The following is a 23781-nucleotide window of genomic DNA, read 5'->3' on the forward strand; positions in this document are numbered from 1 at the left end:
ATCCCCCCCCCCCCCCCCCCCCCCGCTCCGCCTAAGCTCTATAAATACATTCACTTGTGTTGACTACCTTATTTAAGTAATGTGTCTTTCTACGTGTCAATCGTATTTCCGACAGCGCTTGAAGGCATCTTGGAACGCCCACCTCGTGCCGACCTTTGACCAACCAGCGTTGGAGAATCAGCTGATTTTGTCACATGACCCTGGTTAACATGCCCCTAGCCGCCTAGCATAACAGGTCAACAGAGAGCAGCAGCTAGCAGTGTAAATAATCCCCAGTGACAGCGCTGAGACATGAGTAAGTCACTTTTATTCAATACTCGGTAACTTCTAACCGCTTTATGCGCGCGACTGTCACGTATATTAGCCAATAAACTAAATGTTTCTAATGTTTCAGCTGCAGCAAGTCAGCACTCTTGTTGCTAATGCTAATGCTAACTTTACAGTACTGTATCTGTCAAAACAGGAGGAGGCAAACGTTTTAAAAAACGTCTGGAGAGAAACGTTTTTAAAGCCCGTTTGAAAGGCAGTTCGTCGGGCTTCACAGTTGTTGTGTTCAGTGTTTTTGTCTCCACGATCCTGGTTTGTTTGCACAGACAATTAAAGGCACAGGTAGCAGAAATACACTGTGTGACATAACACATATAATACACAAATTCTCCATCTTTGATAATCGTGTTGCTAATTTACAAAGCAAAGTTGTTTTAAATAATGTTCAAATTAAAAGAAGCGTCTGAAATTATTTTTATTGGGGGACTAATAAATTATGCTGAAAACCTTGTAATTAACATCAGTGCAAGAAGATAGTTTATTGCAATATTATAAATAAGTAAATAAATAAATACTTCACTCTGTATTGGAGGCTTACTGTTTACTGTCATACGTGTTACCTGACTCATTGCTTGGGAATTGCTTAGAAAAATAAATACATTTTTGTTCTTAAAAAGAGGGTAACAAGAATTTAAAATAAAAGTTATACATAAGTAAGTAACCCACAGGTTATTAGATTAAAGGTTGTAAATATTCAGATTTTAAAACAGCACAATTCACATATAAGCTCAAAAACTAATGTAGTGTCCAAAAGTTTTCAAAAATGAGAGAAGGTCAAGGTGATTTGAGAAACAAAGAGTCAGGGTCAATGTAAATTTAAAAACTGCTTAAAAATGTGTAAATGTATAATTGGCATTGTCTAAAGGAATTAGTATGGTAGGGATAGTATTTGAATTTTATCTGATTTTTAATCTTTTGTTTTTTGTAAAAACGCTTCATCTTCCACCTTTTCAGTCTAAAGAAAGTTTGTTTTTTTAGTCTTTTATCCCAAATTGTTATTTACAGAAAGAAATACAGTATATCTCAAAAATGTGTACAAATGACAGTCAACCGTACCACCAAGTCTTAAACTACATAAACTCTTTTTGTGTTTCTGTTTCAGGTGGCAGCAGCTCGTTGGTGCAGCTTGGCTACGTGTTAGTGCAGGCGCCTCTCCAGCTGTGAGCGCTGAGCAGAGGAGCGTCACCGTTGAACGAGGCCATGTATCCGTTCGGCTGCGAGGCGGAGACCTCACTTCAGGACCTGTTTGAATATTTCAAGAGGTGCCTGCGTGACGGAGAGTGGGAGCTGGCCAGCGCCTGTGTGCCGCAGCTGGTGAACTCCACACTCTCCCAAAACCTCCGAGACATAGTCAAAGCTATCATCCGCCATCCTTACAGTTTGAAGTGAGTCGCACAACTGTAGATTCAAACGTTTGTTTATTTTGGTTTGGGATGTGCCTTTAATGACCGTGTGTTTATATCACAGATGGGAGTCTGTGGGCAGTCCACACAAACTGGCTTGGTTTTGGCTTCAGGTTTTGGAGAAATGGACAGAAGAGCAGGTCGGGAATATGAAGAGTCAAGTTTTCAGCTCACTTTGTTTTCCTTATTTGACGGTGTAACTGTAATAACACGTTTTTTGCTCTTCACCTCAGGTTTCTCCCAACATCAGAAGAGAGTTGGAGTTCCTTCTGCTCCTGGAGGAACTGGGGTCGGAGGGCATCACGGAGACTGTTCTCAAGGTTACTCTTATTTCTGTTTTTTACTCTTGTCAGAGTCGATCAAACCTGCAGATCATATTGAAGCAGTAAAAACTAAATAAATCTTTTACTCTGCAGATACTAGAGGTTTATAATCGTCTTTTGACCCGTACGAACAAAAACATTCGCACAGATCCAGAGTGATTATCGTGATCGGTTCTGATTTATTTCATGTTGAGAATCCCTTGTTAGTAGACAGAACACAGGACTAAGATAAATGACCTTTCGGCAGGAGTTGCACGAGGCCTTCATGGACACCCAGCCCGACCAGAAGGCAGCAGGAGGCTCCAGGGCAACAGACGCCGCTGTTGAGTCTTGCCTCCGAACATTACTGGAGAAGAAGAAGCCCAGACTGGCCCAGTGTTTAACACATTTCTTACAGGTAGAGTCAAACACTGAGCGTCATAACTACAAATATTATACATCATTAAGTGCAATACAGAAATATGAGTGTGGTTGTGTCTAATATCCAGTTAATATTCAGCTCGTTCCTGATCTTTTCCAACTAAAATAAACATCCTGAAGACATTGAGAGATGGATGAGGCTTCACTAGATTTCCGCTGGAGTAGAAGACGGTGTTGTGCGAGTAAAGATGTGAAAGTTTAGAGAATGGAAAATTAGTCTGAAAAATTACTGAAGTGATTGATTTAGATTAGATATTGATATATATGATGTTCCTTGTCTCTCCTGCAGGACCAGTCTTCCACAGAGGAACACACTCTGCAGCACACGTTCATCCAATACCTGATGAGGAAACTGGAGAAGCCAGAGAGGAAGCCAGAGAAGGTGGAGGAGTGGGTGGAGGAGATATATGCGGTGTTGGCAGTGATGCCGTGGAGCTCTCGTAGAGGCGGCGGGCAGTTTGAGGCGCTGTGGAAGCGCTGTGGGCGGCCAGAGACGGACCCCTGAAAGAGGGGCGGATCCTGAGCTCGCTGCTCCGCCCTCAGTGTGGCGCTCTCGTCTCCGTGTACTGCTCCACCGCTCTGAGGCTGCAGAGGGATCGTCTGCTGAGGAGCGCGCCTCACACGCAAGGTAGTCTGAGCGGCTGCAGCTTCTTTCTGCCTAAACATTGTTTGACGATGATTCAGTTCTAGTAGGATGACTGACATGCGCCACATGTTTGAAGGAAACTACAGATGTCACTTAGAAAATCTCAATAAATATGACCAAGTAATAAATAAAAACAATAAAAATAAGACAATAAAACTGGAAAACAAAGATAACGATAGAATGATAAAGATAGAATAATGAAATATTAGAACAGAGGAGACGTATTTAAGTGAGTAAAACCAGAAATAAAAGTAGAAATAGAATAAAAAACCTGAAATAAAAGAACGTTATTAAAAGGAAAATAATCCAGAAAATAATCATATCAAAATAAAAGGACAAACCGGTAAAAACTGCTAAAAATATATAGATAAATAAATAAAAAGCCCGACTGAAAAGCTCGGTCTTGAGTTTGCTTTTAGAAACATCAGCTGTTAATCAGTTCTGTTAAGCAGCAGTTCCTCTTCTCAGCTGTTTGTGGTCAGTCTGACTTTTGTTTTATTGTGACGATGCTGATGGAGATGAAGATGTTTAGTAAATGACATTTTCAGCTTCTTTGCTCTCGGTGTTGGAGGGGAAATCGCTGGCATCACCCCTTTCCTCTTTTATTCACACTTCTGCTTCTGTGGCTGTGAAGCCGCCGCACAAATGTGCATGTGATAGCTTGTTTTGTTTCGTGTCTGCACAGACTCTCTCTCTCTTTCTTTCTTCTTACAGTCACTTCCTTACATCATGTTTAGATGTTGCCTAACAGCAGTGGTGACTCATGGGTGATCTGTGTTATACATGTAATTGTCACTAATTCTTGCTCGACCCTGATGTATTTCACTAATGACACAGATAGAGCAAAGGTAAATAAAAGAGGAGGTTTGTCCCTGAACGTCTCACACAGTCTCTAAGACACAATGGTATTTGTTTTATATTATTACAACCTCTTGCATTCCCTTGCAGTCCTCTTATTGTTTTATAAATGACAGTATAGTCGATTAGGGACATTTCTGTTTGCCGTGTTCCCACCACCATTTTTGTTTAATCGCCCTCTCAGTGGACCTCCCTGAAGCGGAGAAGCTGGCTCTCAGTTTATGCTGCCACAAGGATCGTCCATCCGTCTGGAAGACCATTTATTTTGAGTGCCTTAGTAGTGGGAAGCACTTCCTGGAGCAGGTCTTGGTAAGTGCACCGGGACGGAGAAAACACGACTGACTTAAATGTGTGGTTCAGGAATGTGGAGTGAGTGATTTTAAAGTTTTAAGGAGAAGCGCAGTCCTCTGTCAGCAGCTCTGTAATCCTGCAGTCTTTGTAACTCGTACAAGATCCGAATGTTTAGCAGCGGCATGTGACGAAAATTCAATAATGTAATGAGATCGTTTCCTTTCCTGTAGGTTACTGCGCTGGACCTGATGAAACACGAGGACTTCTCTCAGCTGAAGGACTTGCTGCGGCGGGAGTTCCAGCCTCTGTCTCGTCTGCTGCTGCTGCTGGGATGGACTCAGTGTCGCAGTCTGAGCTCGGCTCAAACGCTGCTCAGCGTCCTTCACCGAGAGCAGGTCTGAGCTCAGATCAGTCCACACGTACCGTATAACTGGAATTTAGTGGAAACACTGATTCAGATTTTCAACATTTACTCACTTAGATCCTCATTAGCCGCTGTGTCATAACGATAGCTACTCTTCCCGGCGTCTCCTTAAATTAATAAACAAAACTTCAGTGACATCAGATACATTAATACACGTCCATATAACCTGATACATTCAACACATACAACAGCTCTGCTTCACAACTTCATTTCTTAATAACCGAGAAAAGAAAACTCTCCACAGTTTAATTCAGTCCCAAATAATTAAAATTAAATATGCAGGATGAAATAGTGTGATCTGATTAACTGATGCTGTTCTTTATGTTTTCAGGCATCAGCCAGTGACTCTGTTCTGCAGGAGTTCGCCAACCTCCTGTCCTCTCAGCTGGGAATACTTGAATGGTGTAAAAACAACAATCCGTAAGAATCAGATTTTGTTTTTCTCTTCTCACGTTTGACTGTGATTTAATTTCATCTCATCTCTTAATATTTTTAGGTACCACTTTACAATAAGACAACCTTTATAATGGATTTATAAATAATTAGCTTGTTAACACTTTATAAATCATACATAAACAATTATAAACAAGTTATAACACATTGATGAAGGTTCACTATTTGGCAAAATCAAATTAATGCTTCCTACTCATTAATATTACAAATGAGTTACTACCATTTAAACCTGGTGAAAAGAATCTTACTGTAAAGTGTAAAACAATAGTATTAATAACTTTCACCAGTTATAAATACAAGTAGCTCATTAACAAATGATGGTGGTTAATTGCTCGTAACTGAACAAACGTGATGATGAAGCAGCAGCAGGTTCAAACGCTGATGGAGAAAACAAAGAGTCTAATGAGATGTGAGGCTGAATGGTACAGATACATGTGGGATCACTATTTGGCAAGCAACAGGTCCCAGCTTATAAATGTTAACAAGCTACTTATAATGAACTAATTATAAACAATCCATAAATCCTTTATAGGGGGAGTCCTATTTCATTTTTATTTTTTATATATATCTACTCCTTTTGTATCGTGTGTCTTTCTGTGCAGAGGTATTTCCTTGGAGGCGCTGCTGACTCAGCTCCACACTCTGGACAGCCACTCAGCGCTCTACGTCCTGCACTCTCTGACTCCTCTGCCTCAGTTCGAGGAGCGCAGGATTCTCCAGCTGCTGCAGCGACTGCCGAATTCACCGGGAACAGGTTCACGTCATCCGCGTGTTTGTCCTCCGGAGTCTGAAGTTAATGATGTACTTGATGTTTTATAGTCACGTGGTTCTTATTGTTTTTCTTGCAGAGGACTCAGAGGGCGTCGGTTCTCTCAGCTCTGGTGTGCAGAAGAACATCGTTTTGTTCCAGGGGTTCTGTGCCATGAAGTATGCCATCTACGCTCTCTGTGTTAATGTACATAAATACTCCAACTGCGCCGAGTGCGAGTCCGTGCAGCAGCAGCAGCAAACCACGGCCGCAGAAAGTGATCAAAATCAAGCCTCAACTTCCTCAGAAGGTATTAGAGCTGTGTGTGTGTGTGTGTGTGTGTGTGTGTGTGTGTTTTAGTTTTATTTTAGACGATAGAAAAGTTTCCTGTCGTCTAATTGATTGTAATCTTGCTTTCAGAAAGAGAATACACTGATGTCTGGGCTTGACGGCTTTAATTTATGAGTAATTTGTTTTAGCTCATTTGAATCAAATTAGTTCAATAAAAAAAACAGAATTAAAATAAACTGTATCATTGAGTTTAGAAACAAGCAAGAAAAATACAGATAATTCGCTGTGGATGAGAATAAAAACATCATTTGGAGATAAAAAAAAAACTAAATTAAATTTGCAAATGAACTGACAAGAAACTATGAAGACAAGGAAACACAAAGGAAAAATAGATGATCAGTACCTTCTTTAATTTCTAAGACTAAAGAGACACAGAAGAGCTTTTCTTTTATCGTTTTAATAACGACTTTTCCCCTTTTTCAGCTTCTTGGTTCGAGAATCTTTTGATTGTTTAAAGTGGTCTGTGTTTAGTTGGAGTTATATTCTTCTCTGTTGTGTTTTCCAGGTTGCCAGGTGCAGTTCCAGCACTACCTCTCGGAGTGTCAGCTCTACCTGGAGGCTGTGCCGGCCATGTTCCGCCTGGAGCTGCTGGAGAACATCTTCTCCCTCCTCTTCCTGTCCACCGCTGATTTTGCGCAGCAGATTCAAAAAGAGGCAAACACGAACCTGAACGCGGAGGATGTCGATCGAGACCGTTCGTCAGGTGCAAGAAACGCTAATGTAGAATTAAGAGCGAGGACAGACGAGAGCGATCGCAGCAGGAGAGAGAGCCCGAAGCGTCGTGCACGTTCGCTAACGGGATCCCCCCGCAGCCACCTGGACCTGGGACACTTCATCCAGGGCTGCAGGGGTTTCGTGGTGGATGTGACGGCCATGGAGGGTGTGCTGAAGCTGCTGAAGGAAGGGTTGGAGGGCATGTGCGTGGTGGGTCAGCAGGAGGGGCAGGAGGCGGGAAGAGCGCTGCCTCGAGAGGCCGAGGCGGCGGAGAGTCTCGGCTGCTCGGTGACGGCCGAGACATTCGGGGCTCGTCTCCAACGGTTGTCCAAACGCACGGCGGAGGCTCAGTGGAGGCTGCAGATCATCACCAGCAACCAGGGCACCGGCAGTGGTGAGATGCTTTAACTAAAACACATTAATCTGGTGGCTTGTCTTCATGTCCTACCTAACGATGTGTCTCGTGTCTGTCGGCGGGTGGAGATCAGATAGATGTTGGGTATGAACTCTTTGAGTCTTGATGGTGAACTGACTTGCAGGCTCAGAGAGCCCGCTCCAGGTGTCGGCGGTCGGCCGCGCTGCCTCTTCTTCGGGACGCAGCAAGAGCTCGAGTCTGAGGAGGAGGAGGAGACCAGGGAGACACGCTACAGAGAGACAAACCTCCACAGAGAAACTCAATGGAGAAGTCAGCACGAGCGCATCAGGTAGTGACGAAGTCAAAGATGTAAAGATCACAGGTGTAAGAAACTCTGAGCTGTGTGTTTGTTTTTGCTTTTATCTTCCCTGAGAAATCAGAATCAGTTTTATTCAATAAACACAGTAAGAAGAAAAGAAATATAAACGAAGATGAAACAAGCGAGTACTGGAGGTCGGATATCTTAGATATAAACAGAAAACTTTAAGAATAAGATCAAATATTTACATTAAAAATGTGAAGAATGAGTGATGAAGTTTTTCAGTTGCAGTGAATTCAGGTTTTAGATGAAGTCTGTGCTTCATTGTAACGACTCCAGTCTGAACTTTTGTCTTTCAAAGTAACTCTCCTGAAGATGCTTGTTTACGACAGATAATCTGTCCTTTGTCAGACGGTGGAGGAGCGGCAGCTGCAGGTTGTGTGGAACTGGAGGTTTGTCCATGCGGAGGTCCTCACAGCTGGCTGGCCCCCGCCATGTTGTCCCCCCCGGAGTCTCTGCTAATGTCCTGCATCCGCAGAGGGAACTTCATGGAGGCGCGTCAGGTCTGTTCAGCAACACGCTTCTGTTGTTACTGCAAATACAGTGTTACTGCCACTAACAACACCACGCTTCCTCTTACCACCGGCCTCGTTACTGCTACTGCAACTTCTACTAATTGTGATTGTTGTAAGACTTTATTCAACCTCGAATGAAGCACATTATAATTTAGAAATGTTCTGCTTCACCGTCTTCAAGTTAAACATCAGTATTGTTTCTGTGCTTTTTAATTATGGCCACGTAAAAAATGAGTATCTGTGTGTTGGTCGGCTGCTCTGCAGGTGTCTCTGGTGTTCGATCTGGGGGCGTCCGCCTGTTGCGGCGAGTTGGTGTTCATGGAGCGCTACAAAGAAGTGCTGGTGGAGCTGGGGCAGGTGGAGCAGAAGATGGAGAGCCAGTCCATGTCTTCATCGTCGTCCTCCTCAGAGGGCTTGGGGTCGACGGCCGCGACGGGCACCGGGAGGGTTCGGCTGGGCAGCAGCGGGCGGTCGACGCTGCAGGCCATCGGGAGCGCTGCCGCTGCAGGTTCGACATTCTGCTTTACTTTTCATCTCCCCCTCGTCACTGTCGGGTCACTGTGTCGCCCTTAATGTCAGAAATCAAATGTGTATTAAAGCGTCTGTTTAAACCCCGTCCTCCTGCAGGTCTGCACGTCTAGTTTTCATATTATTTATAGCAGCTTTTCTTTAAACGATGCCCAGAGAAGAAACGTAAAGCTGTAGCAGGCAGTTATGGAATAGACATAAAGGTGAAGCTCCTTTCTTAAATTTCCTTCAGAGGAGCTGCAGGAGGAGAAAGTGATTTCTCCACCTCAACTGTGTTTGTTGCTCAAAATGATCGATCTACAGTAGAAAACGCTCTTGTTCTTTCTCCTTTACAGCTGTGATCATTGATTTATTGCCTGTAACGTGATGTGAACAGTTTAAGCTTGTTTTAGTGTCACATTTATTGGACATATTTTGCATATATGTACAATTATTTACTACATTTTTTATTGTTATTTTTTTTTAATTTGAAGCGTTTTTATTGCCAAAAGAAATCTACCAGGTTCAGCTGATCTGACCTGGCGCGTGTTTCCCTGCAGGTGTGGCTTTCTACTCCATCTCAGACATCGCGGACCGTCTCCTCAGCACCCCCGCCCACCCCATGCCCTCGCTGGAGGAAGGCTACTGGCTGAGCTGCTGCTCCTCAGACCCCTCTGGCCTCGTCTACACTTTGCTGGAGGAGCTCAGCGCAGCGGCTATGGCTGCCTTTGACCTGGCCTGCTGCCACTGTCAGCTCTGGAAGACGTCCCGACAGCTGCTGGACACAGCGGAGCGCCGGCTCAGCAGCAGCCTGGAGGCTCGAGGTACGAAGCCTGAGTTTTTATCAGTGATGCTGATGCTACAGCAAAGATTCATTCTATCATGGAGGTCGGCTGCAATGTCATGTGTTCATTAGAGGCTTTGCAGAGGGAGTCTTACTCTCTTACTCTCCCCAGGAGTGCGAGTGGACCCCAAGGTTCCTCATTCTGACGGCATCTGTGGATTTCCTATGGTGTTACAACAGATCAACAAGATCCTCAACCACTCTGCTACAAACAAGGGCTCGGTCAAAACAGGTGAGTGCAAATGTTTAAATGTTAGGAAAGTTAGTTTTGTCTAAGTCTGTTGTGCTGATCAAATGATGATATCAAATAAATACCTGCTCCTGACCAGAAATTTACCACGACAAATGAACAGTGAATAGTTTTCTTTGTTACTGATCTTGTTCGCAGACGCTGTCGGGGAGGACCAGGTCTCTGCCAGTCCATTCGGTTGCTGCATTCAAGAAGTGCTCCTGTGCTGCCACCCGACACTGAGCGAGGAGTCCATCGCCGCCCGGCTCAGTCTGGCTCAGCGCCTGGAGACCACCCTGCACACTCTGAGCAGCGCTGCAGACAGCACAGGTTGGCGCAAGCTAACGTTTTCTTTGGTTTTGCTCCTTAAAATGAAGCTAATTCTAAGGATTGTTCGGCTCGTCTTGTGCAGTTGTGCCACCTGTAGTGTTTGAATCGTTCTGTGCGTTAATGTTTTCATGTCTGCTGTTGCCCGTCGTGACAGAGGGCGGTGCGGGCAGCGCTCTCCTGGCTCTCTTGGTCGACCAGGCCAATCTGAAGCAGTCGGAGCTGGACGCTCACCCCGTGCGCTCCAGCATGAAACAGCTGCTTCGTTCTCTGGACCAGCTCTGCCCCTTCGAGCCGGACGGAGACCTCGCCAGACCGGATTATGTGCGGAGTTTCCTCGACTACGTCAACACGCTGGCGTCCGTGCTGGTGCGCAGCCTTGGTTCAGAAGGTGAGATGATGTTTGAGAGGTTGTAGTTTTCAGATTCTCCTGCATTTGGCAACTCTTTAAGAGTTAAAGCAGTTTAAGTGAATGGTACCGTTTTATTAATTATTGCTGCTTTCAGAACCAGGTGTTCGTCAGTGACTCTTTTCCTTCTTTTACCTCCTTTGTTCCGGTTTCTCTCGTAGACCAGAGCTGCGAAGTGAAGCTTGGGAATCCACTGCTGGTGCTGCTTCAAGCCCCGTTTCAGCTCCTCTCCCACCTGCTGTTTGACAGACAGGTGTCTCCTGACAGGTACGCACACTGGTTTAACCCCAGGCACGCACGCACACACACACACACACACACACACACACACACACACACACACAAACACACACACACCTGTAGTCCTCACCTTGTAACCCGGACTGCAGCGAGGATGTGCGCTGTAGAAACGGTTGTCCACGGTTCAGTAACAGATTACAGGAATATAACTGAAATCCAGCTCTGTAATATATTTATTTAAATGTGTGATTCGTTAGAGACACTTCAGAAGGTGCCAAGATTGTAACTTTCAGCTTTAATATTTCATTTAATTTCACGTCCCGTTTCACCTGCAGAGTGCTGTCCTTGCTGAAGCAGGAGGGTCTGCGGCTGAGTGTCCAGCAGGTGATCGTCCAGCGATGCTGTGAGACGTTGCCTCTGTGGCTCTCCTGTCCCGGCGCCGAGCGAGACTCCGATCAGACCAAGAAAGATGACGGCGTGTTCGGCGTCGCCAGTTTGTCCGTCCTGCTCCAGCAGCACGCTCATGAACACATGCCAACTCTGGGAATCGCAGAGACTCAGTCCGACACCAGCTCAGAGTCTGAGGCGTCAGTGGAAGACCAGTCTGCGACACCCACCAACCTCTCCACCTCGCCTCCCTCTAATTCATCCTCCTCCTCCTCCTCCTCCTCCTCCTCCTCCTCAAACTCTTTCCTCCTCACACCGTCGGCCCTGTCTTTCCTGAAGTCTCGCTCGCCCTTACTGGCCTCACTTGCGTGTCTGAGCGCATGTAAGGGAGAAACCGCCCGGACACAAGCCTCCGGGTGGTCGGGGTATTTCCGCAGCGGACGTAAAGAGGTCGTCCTGGACGGTGAGCAGATTTCCCGTGAAGCTGACACCCTCCTGAAAGATTTCCCCATTCTCTGGGCGTACCTCCACACCATGGCCGAGCCGGTGCTGGGCGCCCCGTTACCAGAGGGCGAGGAAGGCGCCGCTGGACTCGGGGCGGTCGTGTGTGGGAAACCTCTCGTCACTCTCCTGCTGTCCGGACCGCAGGAAGACGCAGCCCAGGCCGTGGCTGCTGAGGCCTTCCAGAAGGCGCTGTCCTCCAGAGACCTGGGCCGCGCTCTCAGCCTGCTGGAGCTGTACGGACACGGCTGCAGCCAGGAGGGGGCGCTGAGAGACCGGCTGCTGGCCTGTGCTGCTTTACAAGGTAAATGCATCTGATATGAAGGTAAATCTCGACATGATGGTGTGATAACTCTCTCAGCCTGAATGTGCAAGTAAGCAAAACACAAAAAATACAAAACATTTGTTGGTTTCAGCTTCTCAAATGTTACAATTTTTGCTGCTTTTCTCAGTTTTATTTGTTTTTAGTTTCTTTGATTCAAAACAAAATGAAGGCGTCAGACGCTGGGAAAGTCACTATTTGTATTTTTATAGACAAATGATTAATTTAACAATATAAATAAATAATAAACAGATTCTCTAGTAATAAATAAAATTATTAGTTTAGTTGTTCAGTTCAGTTGTTTCCAGTGTAGTAAGTGTTTGTTGTTGATCTGATCGTCTGCGTTCAGACGGAGGGGAAGGTACAGGTCAGCTGTTCCGCGTACAGGACGCCGACCTGCGGGCCCGCGTTGCCCTGCAGGCTCTGGAGCGATGGCCTCTGTCCGCCTGCATGGAGCTGCTGGAGTTCTGCCTCAACGACCCGAACACAGAGGACGCCCTGAGGACAGACCTGGAGCTCAAGAGGAAAGAACTGGACATCTATCGCTGGGTAATTCCTCCACTGTGTGTGTGTGTGTGTGTGTGTGTGTGTGTGTGTGTGTGTGTGTGTGTGTGTCGTAGCAAAGCAAAGCGGTCATGGATATCCTGTCAGACAAAAGCACAGGAAGTTGAATTTTTAAGCTTGAGTAACAAATCCCTGCTATCACACTCGAGCTCGTCTGTACTTGTCTGTGTAGTATGAACTTGTTTTAGCCGGGGGTGGGGGTGGCGGGGTTTCCACGTCTTATATAATCATGTCTTTGGTTGCCATGATAATACATTACATCCCTCAGTGATCAGATCTCCTTTGTGACTTGCCAAGTGTCTGTTTCTCCTTCCCTTGTCACAGATGTTAAATTTGCAGCCTCCGTTGCCGTGGGATACCTGGCAGGAGCTGAGGACTCAGTCCAAGACGAACTCAGAGTCCATGTTGTCCAGGATGGTGGAAGCGAAAGTGGGTGCAGCAGACGTTAATAACCATGCATTGCCACGATTCAGCTCTAAAATACTTATTTGTTTATGTTATATTATATAAAGTGATTGATATATTTTTAATTTTTTTGCAGGAGTTTGCTCTTTGTGCTCAGTGGGTGGAGCTGTATCCTGTATCTGAGCAGCTGAGGCTGCAGCTAAAGACTGAGCATTTGCTTCATCTGCTGGAGAAGGGACAGACGGACAAAGCTTTCCAGGTCTCCACCGCTTGAATTGACGTTTTCAGTCACTTCTTTAAGCAGCAGTAGATTTGCCAGAGAAGCTGCCAAGAAAGGAAAAATAATATACATTTGTACATGTGAACGTATATAGCTTTCCACATATAGTATACTATAATAATATATATAGTATGCATACACATCTGTGTGCAGGTACACACAGCGTGTTTGTCTTTCTCTTAATTGCTGCTTTGAAATGTTTTGTGTCTTAATTTCTTCAGTTGCTCGAGGGCCTCTCTGATTTCGTGGCGGGCCTGGACATCTGTGAGCGCGCTCTGGACCGCTGCCCCGGCCTGGCCGCCTGTCACTTCCTGGCCGACTACCTCACCTTGCATTTCCAGCGTCAGGTGTCTCCAGCGCGCCGACGGCACATCCATGCCCTTCACCTGGGCTCTAAGGTTTGTGAATGTGAACGTGTGAGGATGTGCACTGATATACCTCCACCTCAAACCACAGGAAACTTAATTTTGCACGTACACTGTTTGTATTGATTGTATTTCAAGTAATTGGAATTTCAGCTGATGTAGCTGAACTCGGGATCTTCGGGTTGTGAATGTTTCCTCCTCCAGGTGTTGCTGACTCTGCCCCCGGCAGCCAGGCAGGATTACTTCCCACTGCTGTCGGAGCCTCTGCTGATGCTCGAGCAGCTTTTGATGAACCTGAAGGTGGACTGGGCAGATGTGGCGGTGCGAACCCTGCGGAGCCTCCTGGTTGGTCAGGAGGCGGGCTTCGGGACCGAGGACATCGATAAGCTCCTGGCAGACTATTCCTGCAAGGCCCTCGACTTCTCCTGCGCCCCCAGAGAGAGATCTAGATCTGGTCAGTGCCGACACTCCAAACTCACATTTTAACACAGACGCTCACGTCACTGACTTTTGTGTTCAAATATTTGACTCTTTATTTTCCAGACTCTGTAATCAGCCTCCAGGACGTGCTGACTCAGTGTCCTGCTCAGGACAGCTGCTCCCTGTCGTCCAGTCGAATCGACTCTCCGACCCCCTCTGCAAGTGAGGCGCTTTCACATGTTCCACAGTGATTAACCTGTAATATGAGGGAATTTTCTTGCATGTAATCAGCCGCAAAACAGCACTGCTGGAGTTGATATGTTCCCGATTAAGGGCGCTTTAGTTGTTAAGTTTAAGTTCGTTTAGTCGTTGTTTTTATTCTCTCCGCGGCGACAGTCGGAGCCGGAGACGTATTATTTTCGGGTTCTGTCTGTCTCGTTCTCGTGGACACGATACGTCTTGAGGGAGTCTTTTCAAATTCGGCAAAAACATTCACTAGGACTCAAGGATGAACTGATTAGATTTTGGGGGGTCAAAAGGTCAAAGGTCAAGGTCACAACGACGTCACAAAACATGATTTTGGGCCGTGTGAACGCAATTACCTGAGAACTCCTTAATGGATTCTCTTCAAATTTGACGCAGATGTTCACTTGGACTCTGATTAGATTTGGGGGGGGGGGTAAAAGGTCACAGTGACCTCAAACACTTTTAAGTCATTACTCAAGACTTCCCTGAGAAATTGTCTTCTTCTTTACAGGCAGCACCCCGACACACACCCCCTCCTCCAACAACACGGAGAGGGATCGGAGCTCAGCAGGGAGAAAACGCCGCTCGCCCGCCAAGTTCCAGCCTCCGGACCAACCCCCAGCCCGTAAAGACTGGGTCCCTGACACCCAGCAGCACGTGTGCATGGTTTGCCGGCGAGAGAGGTTCACCATGGTGAGAAACGGTTTGAGACTCACTGGTGTTTTAACGAATTAAAAAGAAGAAACTTTACGACATAGAAACATTTTTTTTTTACGGGGTCTTGAAGTAATGTTTTCCTCCTTTAGTTCAACAGACGGCATCACTGTCGGAGATGTGGGCGTTTGGTTTGTCACGCCTGTTCTGAGCGGAAGATGCCTGTCGAGGGAAGTCCAGGAGAGGAAGTCAGAGTCTGTGACCAGTGTTTCAGCTACTTTCACCCAGAGTGAGATCCTGTCGCTTGTCAAACAAACATCAGTCTCTTATGAAGCGTTTTTAACGGCACACAATTTAACAGTATTTGGAGCGGTGTGATATAGAAATCACTCAGAGCTCTTGATGGGAACATTCAAACGGTCTGACCTGACAAACAACAGGACAGAATAAAGTTTGGGAGTTTGAATTAGTTGGTCTTCACTAGAGAAAAGGTTTAGAAGGGACATATTTCTGTGATTTGAAATTTATTTGTGCCTTTTCTTTTCCATGTGCAGTTCTGACGATGAGCTGGAACCAGCTGAAGGTAAATGAAATCACAAATGTTATGTCGCTGCTTTCCTGCAGTTTCCTTGATAGTGTACTGGAGAAGAAAAAGGTTGACGCTCGTCTGTGCTTCTCTCTGTGTGCAGTGGCTGGAAGCCCTGCGGTGACAGAGGAAGCTTTAGATGGGATGCTGCACCTGCCTGAAGTCGTCCATCGACACATTCAGCTCAGCACCAACTCTGCAGAGAACCAGCTGCAGCGCAGCGAGTTCTACTACGAACAGGTCTGAACATTTATCACTGTGCAGGATGGGATGTAACTGAGCTGTGTGCAGGTTACCTTTACATGTTCAGCCATTTTCACACACACACACAGGTACACAAACACAGTAAAGGCAATAAAAGGGTAATGTGGAGACGATAAACAGACGATTAAAAAAGATGACATCACATAAAAGCAAGTCTGTAAAAATGAGTTTTAAGAAGCTCGGTCACTTTTAGGTTTAAGCCTCGACTGTGCAGCAACCAGAACGATCTGACCGAGGATCTAAGGCTGCGAACTGGCTCGTATGGGTTTAATAATAAAAGTGATCAGGGAAATCTTAAAATCAGTTCTGAAACAGACGGGGAGCTGATGGAGGGTAGCTGTCGTCCACGACTTTAACAGTTTCTACAATCTATCTACAATTATGACAAGACGAGCTGAGGTCATTTTCCTTAACAGATGTTTTCTAGCAGCATCAGCTCAGTGAACACAGTTAGATCAATGGTGATCAATGGTGATCAATAGTGATCAATGGTGATTAAAGATGTTGTTTTGCTGCAACCCTCCAGGCTCCCAGTGCGTACCTCTGCGTGGCCATTTTGTCTCTGCACAGTGACCAGACATCCTGCGGACACCAGCTCATCGTCCACTGCCGCTCTCTGTCCTGCAAGCTGACCAACCCCGAGGTGGACGCCTGCCTCCTCACCGACATCATGCGGCGGCTGCTCTTCAGCGCCAAGCTGATGTTCGTCAAGGTCGGCCGCAACCAGGATCTCGCCCTGTGCGACAGGTGAGACGTGACCCCAGGTGACTGTGACTTAAACACGTTTGTAACAAAACCAACAGGGGAGAGTGAGGGAGGAGAGAGAGTTGTGTTTCTGGTCTGGTTTGTGAATGAGTCACTGGCCTTTAGCTCTGGTTTGGTTTCGTGGTTGTTCTCAGAAGCTCGAGCTCTTTGCTCCTCTTTCACCTGTTGACTCAGGCTCACTCAGTTGAGTTGTCAACCACATGATCCTGTGTGTCATTACTAACTTCCTCATTTAATTCCATGTAGCAGTGAAAGACGTAGACAGATCTCTGACCGTCTCTGTGACTCACGTTTCTTTCTCCTTTGTCCGCAGTTACATCAGTAAAGTAGACGTGCTTAAGATTCTAGTGACGGCCAACTACAAATATATTCCTTCTCTGGACGACATCCTGGAGACCTCTGCTGTCACGCGTCTTCGCAATCAGCTGCTGGAGGCCGAGCACTACCAGCTCGCAGTCGAGGTGAGGCGCAAGGTTCAATGGTGTTTTTATTCCTCCGCGCCGGCGGCGGTCAGGAGGAGCCATGTTGTTTTTTTTGTGGTTGTCTGACCATCCCATTCTCGTGGGCACGATATCTCAGGAACTTCTTCTAATTTGGCACAAACATTCACTAGGACTCAAGGATGAACTGATTCGATTTTGGGGGTCAAGGGTCAAAGGTCAAGGTCAAGATGACCTCATAAATCTCCTCGATGGAATCCCTTCGAAGGACGAGCTGATTGATCTTACACTCAACCTGATGCAATATAAGCCCCCTTTCACCCTGGTTATGTTGGGAGCTACTGCACGCTCTGAGATAAATGATGACTTCCAGAAAATGTAACTCCATGGCGTGTTCTCATTGCTCATGATTGTTTGTGATGCTAGGTGTCTACCAAGAGCGGCCTGGACCCTGGTGGCGTGTGGCAGGCGTGGGGGATGGCCTCTCTGAAGGGAGGGAACCTTTCAGGGGCGAGGGAGAAGTTTTCCCGCTGTCTGAAGGCTCCTGTGGACCGCAACCAGCTCAACCTGGGTCCCTTACTGCTGCAGGAGATCGTCCAGCACCTGGAGACCGCCGTACGACCCACTCTGACCGCGGTAGGAAGACGCCGTTGACAGTAACCTGCATTAAGTCTCGGGCCTCCATTAACAGACACAAAATATGTTCCTGTGTAACCTGCTGTCCCTGAGTGATTACTGTTATTCATCCTGCACGAGTGCTGCACTTTAAACACGTTCCACATCCCCCAGCTCTCACCTTCCTTTCATCAGACACACCATCATTCTCAAACGCTAATATATAACCAACACAAGCTTCTTATCTTTTTACACTTGTCAAATACTTGATCACAGTGATTTGTTGTGTAAGTTTTAGTGGAGCTATCCTGCAGGAAGACGTGGCGACTTGTAGCTCACAGAGAGGCGAAACGTGTGTGTGCAATTCATTTGAAAATAACGAGCCACAAACACACACACACACACACACACACACACACACACACACACACACACACCCCCCCGGTACATGACACCTTAGGAATCTCGTTTTGGCTTCGACACGTTCAGGAAGGCTTGTTCGTTATAATGTGGGAGTTTCCAGTGACGGAGCTTTGCTAAGTGTGTGCGTATTCTTCAGAGACTGGTGTGTGTGGTCTCAGTGACACCTGTTCTGATCATATCACACTGTGCTTTGAGTGGATTAGACTGAATTACATATATTTACACTGTGTTTTTATTTGACCATGTGTATTAAAAAGTCATGACCCTTTGTTTGATTGTTGTTTGATTGTTGTTTTCTGTTTGTTCCTGTGTGTGTGTGTGTGTGTCTCAGTCTTATGGTGAGGACATCTTGGCGTCCCTGCGGGAGCTGGAGGACGCCCTGAGCGACGCAGGTCCCGTCGAGCGACCGGAGGGACAAACGCAGAGCGGCCGCCTCCACCAGGAGTGTCTGTACTACCTGAACACATATGGCACTCACCTGGCGCTCATCAGCTTCCACGTGCGTCACGACTGCATGACAGAGGCCCTGACGTACCTGCTCAACAAGGTGAGACATTGTAGGGAATATAAAACCTGGAGTCAGACGACCCTCTGAGCCAACTTCAGATTTGATTTCACCCTCCTCTGTTTCCAAGATCTCAAATCTGGCAGCACGTCAGGTTCCTCAGACTCTGTAGCGTTAACAAGGTGAATTCAAAGTGAGTTTATTCGCCCTGGTTTATTTTGAATTGGTCCAAAAATGAAGCAGTATGTGATGGAATATGTCTGCACCTCCTCCTCTGAAGAAGAAAGAAGAACAATGTAAGATGTAGTCGATGTCACTTGTCTTTTAATTTTTAATTAGTTTCCTTTTCTACCGTCTCATGGCTCAGGATTGCCCGGAGGAGGTGTTTCTGGAGGGTGTGTTGCAGCCCAGTCTGGAGCGGGGGCGTCTTGGCACGCTGCAGGGGATCCTGGAAAAACTGGATCCTGGCCTGGAAACATGCAGCCGCTACCTCATCGCCTCCTGCCAGTTCCTGCAGCGGCGCGGATACTTTAACACTCTCTACCAGCTCCAACAGTTCATGATGGTTCGAGTCATTTTTTTCCATCTCTTTTAATTGGGAAATCAAAGGTTAAAGGCCAGTTGACCATTAGAAAACGTTAATATTTCCCTATTAATGTCCATACAGGGGCGTCCTGGAGGCCTGGTTGTTAAGACATGTAACATATAATTGTAAATTATAGTCCTAAAGAGATCAGGCTGCAGTATTTTGCAAGAAAAAAAAACAAAGATGAGAGAAAACTGCTACCCAGCTAATCATGTCGCAACACATTAAATTCATCTTGTGACCACTTGGAGGGGCCCTGACCCTCAGGCTGGGAACCACTGCAAACAAGTCTGAAAAAATAAACAAGTTTATAATATTTGCGTTTACCTTTTCAGTAACTTGCAAAATGTTCTTTACCTTGGCAGGATCACGTACGTGCAGCCATGACCTGCATCCGATTCTTCACACACGGGGCCAGTTCGTACCTACAGCTGGGAGAACAGCAGGTGTGTCTCTTTGTTTTTTCTTCCACAGTTATAAAATCGTTTGAGAAAGTGAACCCTGCCGCTGACCTTGACCCTTACCTTGACTTTGTGCAGCGCTGGTTGGTCAGAGCCAAAGAGCACCTGAGGACGTACCTGCAGGAGCAGCAAGGTCGAGGCGCCGGGAGGAGAAAATCTCAGGTCAACTCATTGAGGAAGACGATGTCGTCCAGTGACGTGTCCAGGTTATTTCACATATCTTTGTTTCAGTTTCATGGGATGGAAATAACTCATTCCTGTGCTCCTTCACTTTTCCCTCGTACGTGTTCGCGACCTGTCAAACAGACTTTCACTTTCACTTTCATAAGGCACATAAACACGATCGAGCTGCAGCTGGAGGTGACGCGTTTCCTCCACCGCTGCGAGTCTGCCGCCTCCTCCAGGTCTCCGCAGACCAGCGCTCCTCCCTCCAGATCCTCCGGAGCCACTTCACCACCTACTCTGTTTGGGGGGAGTCCCATGAAGGTTGAGGTCGCCTGTAAGGTGAGGGTTATCCCGGTGCTTTCATGTACAATCCGTGACAATGAATGTTGGTAGGAGAGCTGTTACCTGTTGTGGTTTAGTGTTGCTCTGATAATGGGACATGTGATAACAAAGGAATATCTCTTCAGTTGAACTGTATTTATAAATAATGTAAAATATGAAATACCTGGTTGGGACTGTGTGATACGTTTTTAACTGCAGGTCATGCTGGGAGGAAAAAACATTGAGGAGGGGTTTGGCATCGCTTACAGAGTCATACAGGTGAGATCATGTGTTCTTCTTGCAAAGCTGGATTTCTTTCATCGGAAACAGTTTTTCTCCTTTGGGAGAAATTAAAAACAACTTTGACCTTAATCTTGAAAAGTGCAGCAACACAATCCTCAGGGTTCTGTCAGGACGTCTGTTCCAGTTCAGAATTACTCAGTTCTTCTTTCCCCATTTACATATTTTCCAAACATGTTTTTGAGGCGTATGTTTTATTGAGTAAAAGAATCACATGATGCAGCAGAGGAAAACACAGTCTACATATTCATTAGAAAAAAAGAAAACAAAAAAAGAAAAATACACTCGTGGTAAACCCTCCCTCCCTCCCTCCCTCCCTCCCGCTCTTCCTCCACTTCTTCCCGCCTCAGGACTTCCAGCTGGAGGCCCAGGCCGTCTACACGCGGGCCGGCCAAAGGCTCGTCCGACAGAGGCAGTACGGAGCCGTGCGGCAGCTGCTGAAATGCGTCGGCGAATCGGGCACCGCCACCAAAAACGACTGTGATGGCCTCATCCTCAGCTGTGTCTCCGTCGCAGATAAAACCCCAGCTGATGTGAGTGACGGAGGCCTTCTGACACTAGTGCAACAAAGATAGATAGATAAGGATAAGACATGGAGGGAGTTGTGACCGTGACTTGGCTCCGTGTTGTTTGCTGTGATCACAAAGAGCTCTGTTGTCCTTCTTCTGATTCAGGCGAAGGAGCTGGAAAGTCTCATTCTGGAAACCAAGAGCACAGAGAACAAGGTGATGTAAAACTGTCTGCATCATGTTTTATCCTCCTTCACCGTCATTGTTCCACATGTAGAACTCACCTTGACCCTGTTCCTCCTGTCCTTCCCCCTCACCAGCGATATCTCTCTGTTTTCCTTTGGTTCTTGTCATTATAAATTCTCAGTATTCGTTCCACTGGACTAAAACGACCTGCTTATAAAAATGGTATCACCTGCAGATCAAAGCCTACCTGCTGTGCAGTAAGCTGCGGCCGGCGTACCTGCTGGCGGTGAAGCTGGACCCGAGCCGGGCCGGCCCATTGGTCCAGGACGTCCTCCAGGCCGCCGAGGGAGCGCAGGACTCTGTGATGAAAAACATCTGCTGCCAGTGGCTGTCTGAACATCACAACAAGTCATCTCAGCAGCGCCAGGCCCGAACCAACGCCAGGTAAAGGCGCAGTCGGCACAAACAAGGGATTACACGGAGCGCTTCAACATGAAAAACAGATGAGCCGCAAATGAAGCGCAAATAAGAGGATCCAGGGTTTCTGATGTGACACAGCTGTAGAGGTGTGGCCGGGGAGTGATGCGTGAGCTTTCACATCAATAAGACCGCTCACTGTGTCCCGGGAGAGCAGACAGGTCAGAGTTTGATGTGTAAAATCGGTTCCCCATTAACCAAAGTAAGACTAACCCCACTGTCTTTAATATTTTGTATTATATGGGCTGGATTCAGACGTTTCATCTTCAGCGTCTGACCCAGAAGTACCAGATTTGGCTTTGTATGTAGCTTTGAATCATGCTGCTCCCATAGTATCACTCAGTATGTGCTGAAGAAGTAGAACTCGGGTCGGAAATGGACTCAACTGTCAGTTAATTATAAAACTTACAGTCCTTTCTGTGTCGCTTTGAGACGTGACCTAACGTCCCCTGATTTCAAATTCTCACCTTGCTGCAGTTGTGAACAGGTGTCCTCTGTCAGGTCTGGTTATGTGTGCAACACACTGAGCTGTCACTGATACCAGGTGTGGTCAGAGGTGAACAACAACAGCTTTGCACCAGAGAGGACAGTGAAACATCCAGAAACCCTGACGACCTCTCTCTCTCTCTCTCTCTCTCTCTCTCTCTCTCTCTCTCTCTCTCTCTCTCTTTACTTTACTACGGCCTTCCCGTCTGTGAATATAGCGAATCACCGCCGTGCTTTGTTTCCACTGCTGAAATATTTGGCTGTTATCTCTCATCTGTACGGTGTTTGAGAGGGAACAATGTTACTGCACTGGAGTGACAACTCTTACATAACACTACTGCACAGCTGCAGTGTGAACAGACGCAGTCACTCTCACTCAGTATATCAACACAGTAACTCAGTATTTGACTAAGATTCGTCTCCTACCTCAACCTGAAGGGAAAGTATCTTGAACCGACTGGAAAGCGTCTGATAAACGTGTAGGTCCTTTTTCATTTTATGTCGTCATTGTGTCAGTGTGTGGAGAACAGACGTAAAAACCTACGACCAAGAACAGAACAAGTTCAAAACTGAAAATGTCGTCTTGTTTTTGTAATCCCGATGAAGCTGTTTACCTGTTTTACAATGTATAGCACATTTTCTGGCTTTCAGCATACAGTCCCTTTATGATAAGGGGAATTAATATCAAACCATTTCAAGTATTTAAGGGCATTTAAGACAAGTTTAAGGTTGGATACAGAAAGGGACTGACTTCTAGATCAGGTTTAATTCATTATCCAGAAAATCAACTGTCTAGTCTTTAGTTTTTATGTCTCATTATATGTCATCTTGTGTTTGGGTAATGATCACCACTATCACTAATTTTAAATCATGCTTTTCGCTTTGTTCTCTTGTGAGACGTGACCCACAGTGAATATAAATCCATAATGATTAACTGACACAGATAAAGAGTCAAATAGTGTTTAGAAAAAGGGATTTAACTGTAACTGTGGCCACATGCGATCTGTCGATGTGCATTATTGTTTTTCTGCCTGCTTTCCTCACAAACCTGCGACCCGGATAACTCACGCCTTTTAATTCACTCACACGACAATCGCCCCTCGCTGCTGAAGCTGCCTTGACAAGAATGTGTATTTCAGAGCTGCTCTGATCACATGGTCGAGAAGTTTGTCTTTTCTTTAGAGATACTGTGTCGTCCCTTTGCCTTGCTTCCCTCTGCTGCACTCGTCTGAAGACCGAGACCGATCCTCCTGTGATGGCGAGCGTTGATCAGCAAGAGGTCGAATGGAGTCGGTTTAGACTTTTGAGACGTTCTTGCGCTCTAATCCTCCTGAACTCGGACTGTTGTCTCATCACTGCCGCACTTTATATCAGTGAGTTTAAAGAAATAAACTTCTATTGGGGGAAGAAATTTAAAGAATATGTAATAAAGTAACTGCTCTAATGATGCAGGGACTAATGATTGTGAAATGTAATTGATTTCGCCATCACTTGTCAAATAAAATGAAAATGAAATAATAATAAAAAAGTGTAATAATAAAAAAGAAAAAAAAGAAAATGAAACTTAATGCTGCCTGGTTTCTTGAAATTAAAGGAAACTTGCTACTGCTAACTTAGCTTAGCATAAAGACTGAAAACGGGGGAACAGCTGAACTGGCACCGTCCAGAGGAAACAAAATTCATCTTGAATAAACAGTTTGATCTTGTTTGTTTAATGTGCACAAAAAAACAATATTTAAACCAAAAAAATATACGGGGTTATGTGCTGGACTGTTTATTGATCGG

General features: G+C 46.0%; 1 protein-coding gene across 1 annotated transcript; it reads left to right on the forward strand.

Moving 5' to 3' along the window:
- The first annotated feature begins 177 nt into the window (after positions 1-177).
- Positions 178-23554, forward strand: zfyve26 (zinc finger, FYVE domain containing 26). The gene is given in 44 exon segments (XM_023396320.2): positions 178-295; positions 1430-1712; positions 1795-1870; positions 1964-2050; positions 2301-2450; positions 2763-2940; positions 2943-3101; positions 4162-4286; positions 4499-4663; positions 5024-5112; positions 5748-5899; positions 5994-6203; positions 6750-7352; positions 7498-7662; positions 8044-8195; positions 8472-8715; positions 9275-9538; positions 9671-9790; positions 9947-10117; positions 10272-10505; positions 10685-10790; positions 11099-11955; positions 12323-12522; positions 12862-12966; positions 13079-13201; positions 13444-13620; positions 13792-14041; positions 14131-14229; positions 14765-14946; positions 15060-15196; positions 15462-15490; positions 15597-15733; positions 16284-16504; positions 16836-16983; positions 17389-17598; positions 18332-18547; positions 18873-19070; positions 19457-19537; positions 19631-19758; positions 19882-20056; positions 20258-20317; positions 20689-20871; positions 21013-21063; positions 21269-23554. Coding segments are annotated over 43 exon segments (7815 nt in total). The 5' UTR covers positions 178-295; positions 1430-1527; the 3' UTR covers positions 21482-23554.
- The last annotated feature ends 227 nt before the right edge of the window (positions 23555-23781 follow it).

Source organism: Seriola lalandi, unplaced genomic scaffold (assembly GCF_002814215.2).
Source record: "Seriola lalandi dorsalis isolate HSWRI2012SDOR001 ecotype SW California unplaced genomic scaffold, Sedor1 jcf7180002054976, whole genome shotgun sequence".
Lineage (NCBI taxonomy): Eukaryota > Metazoa > Chordata > Actinopteri > Carangiformes > Carangidae > Seriola > Seriola lalandi.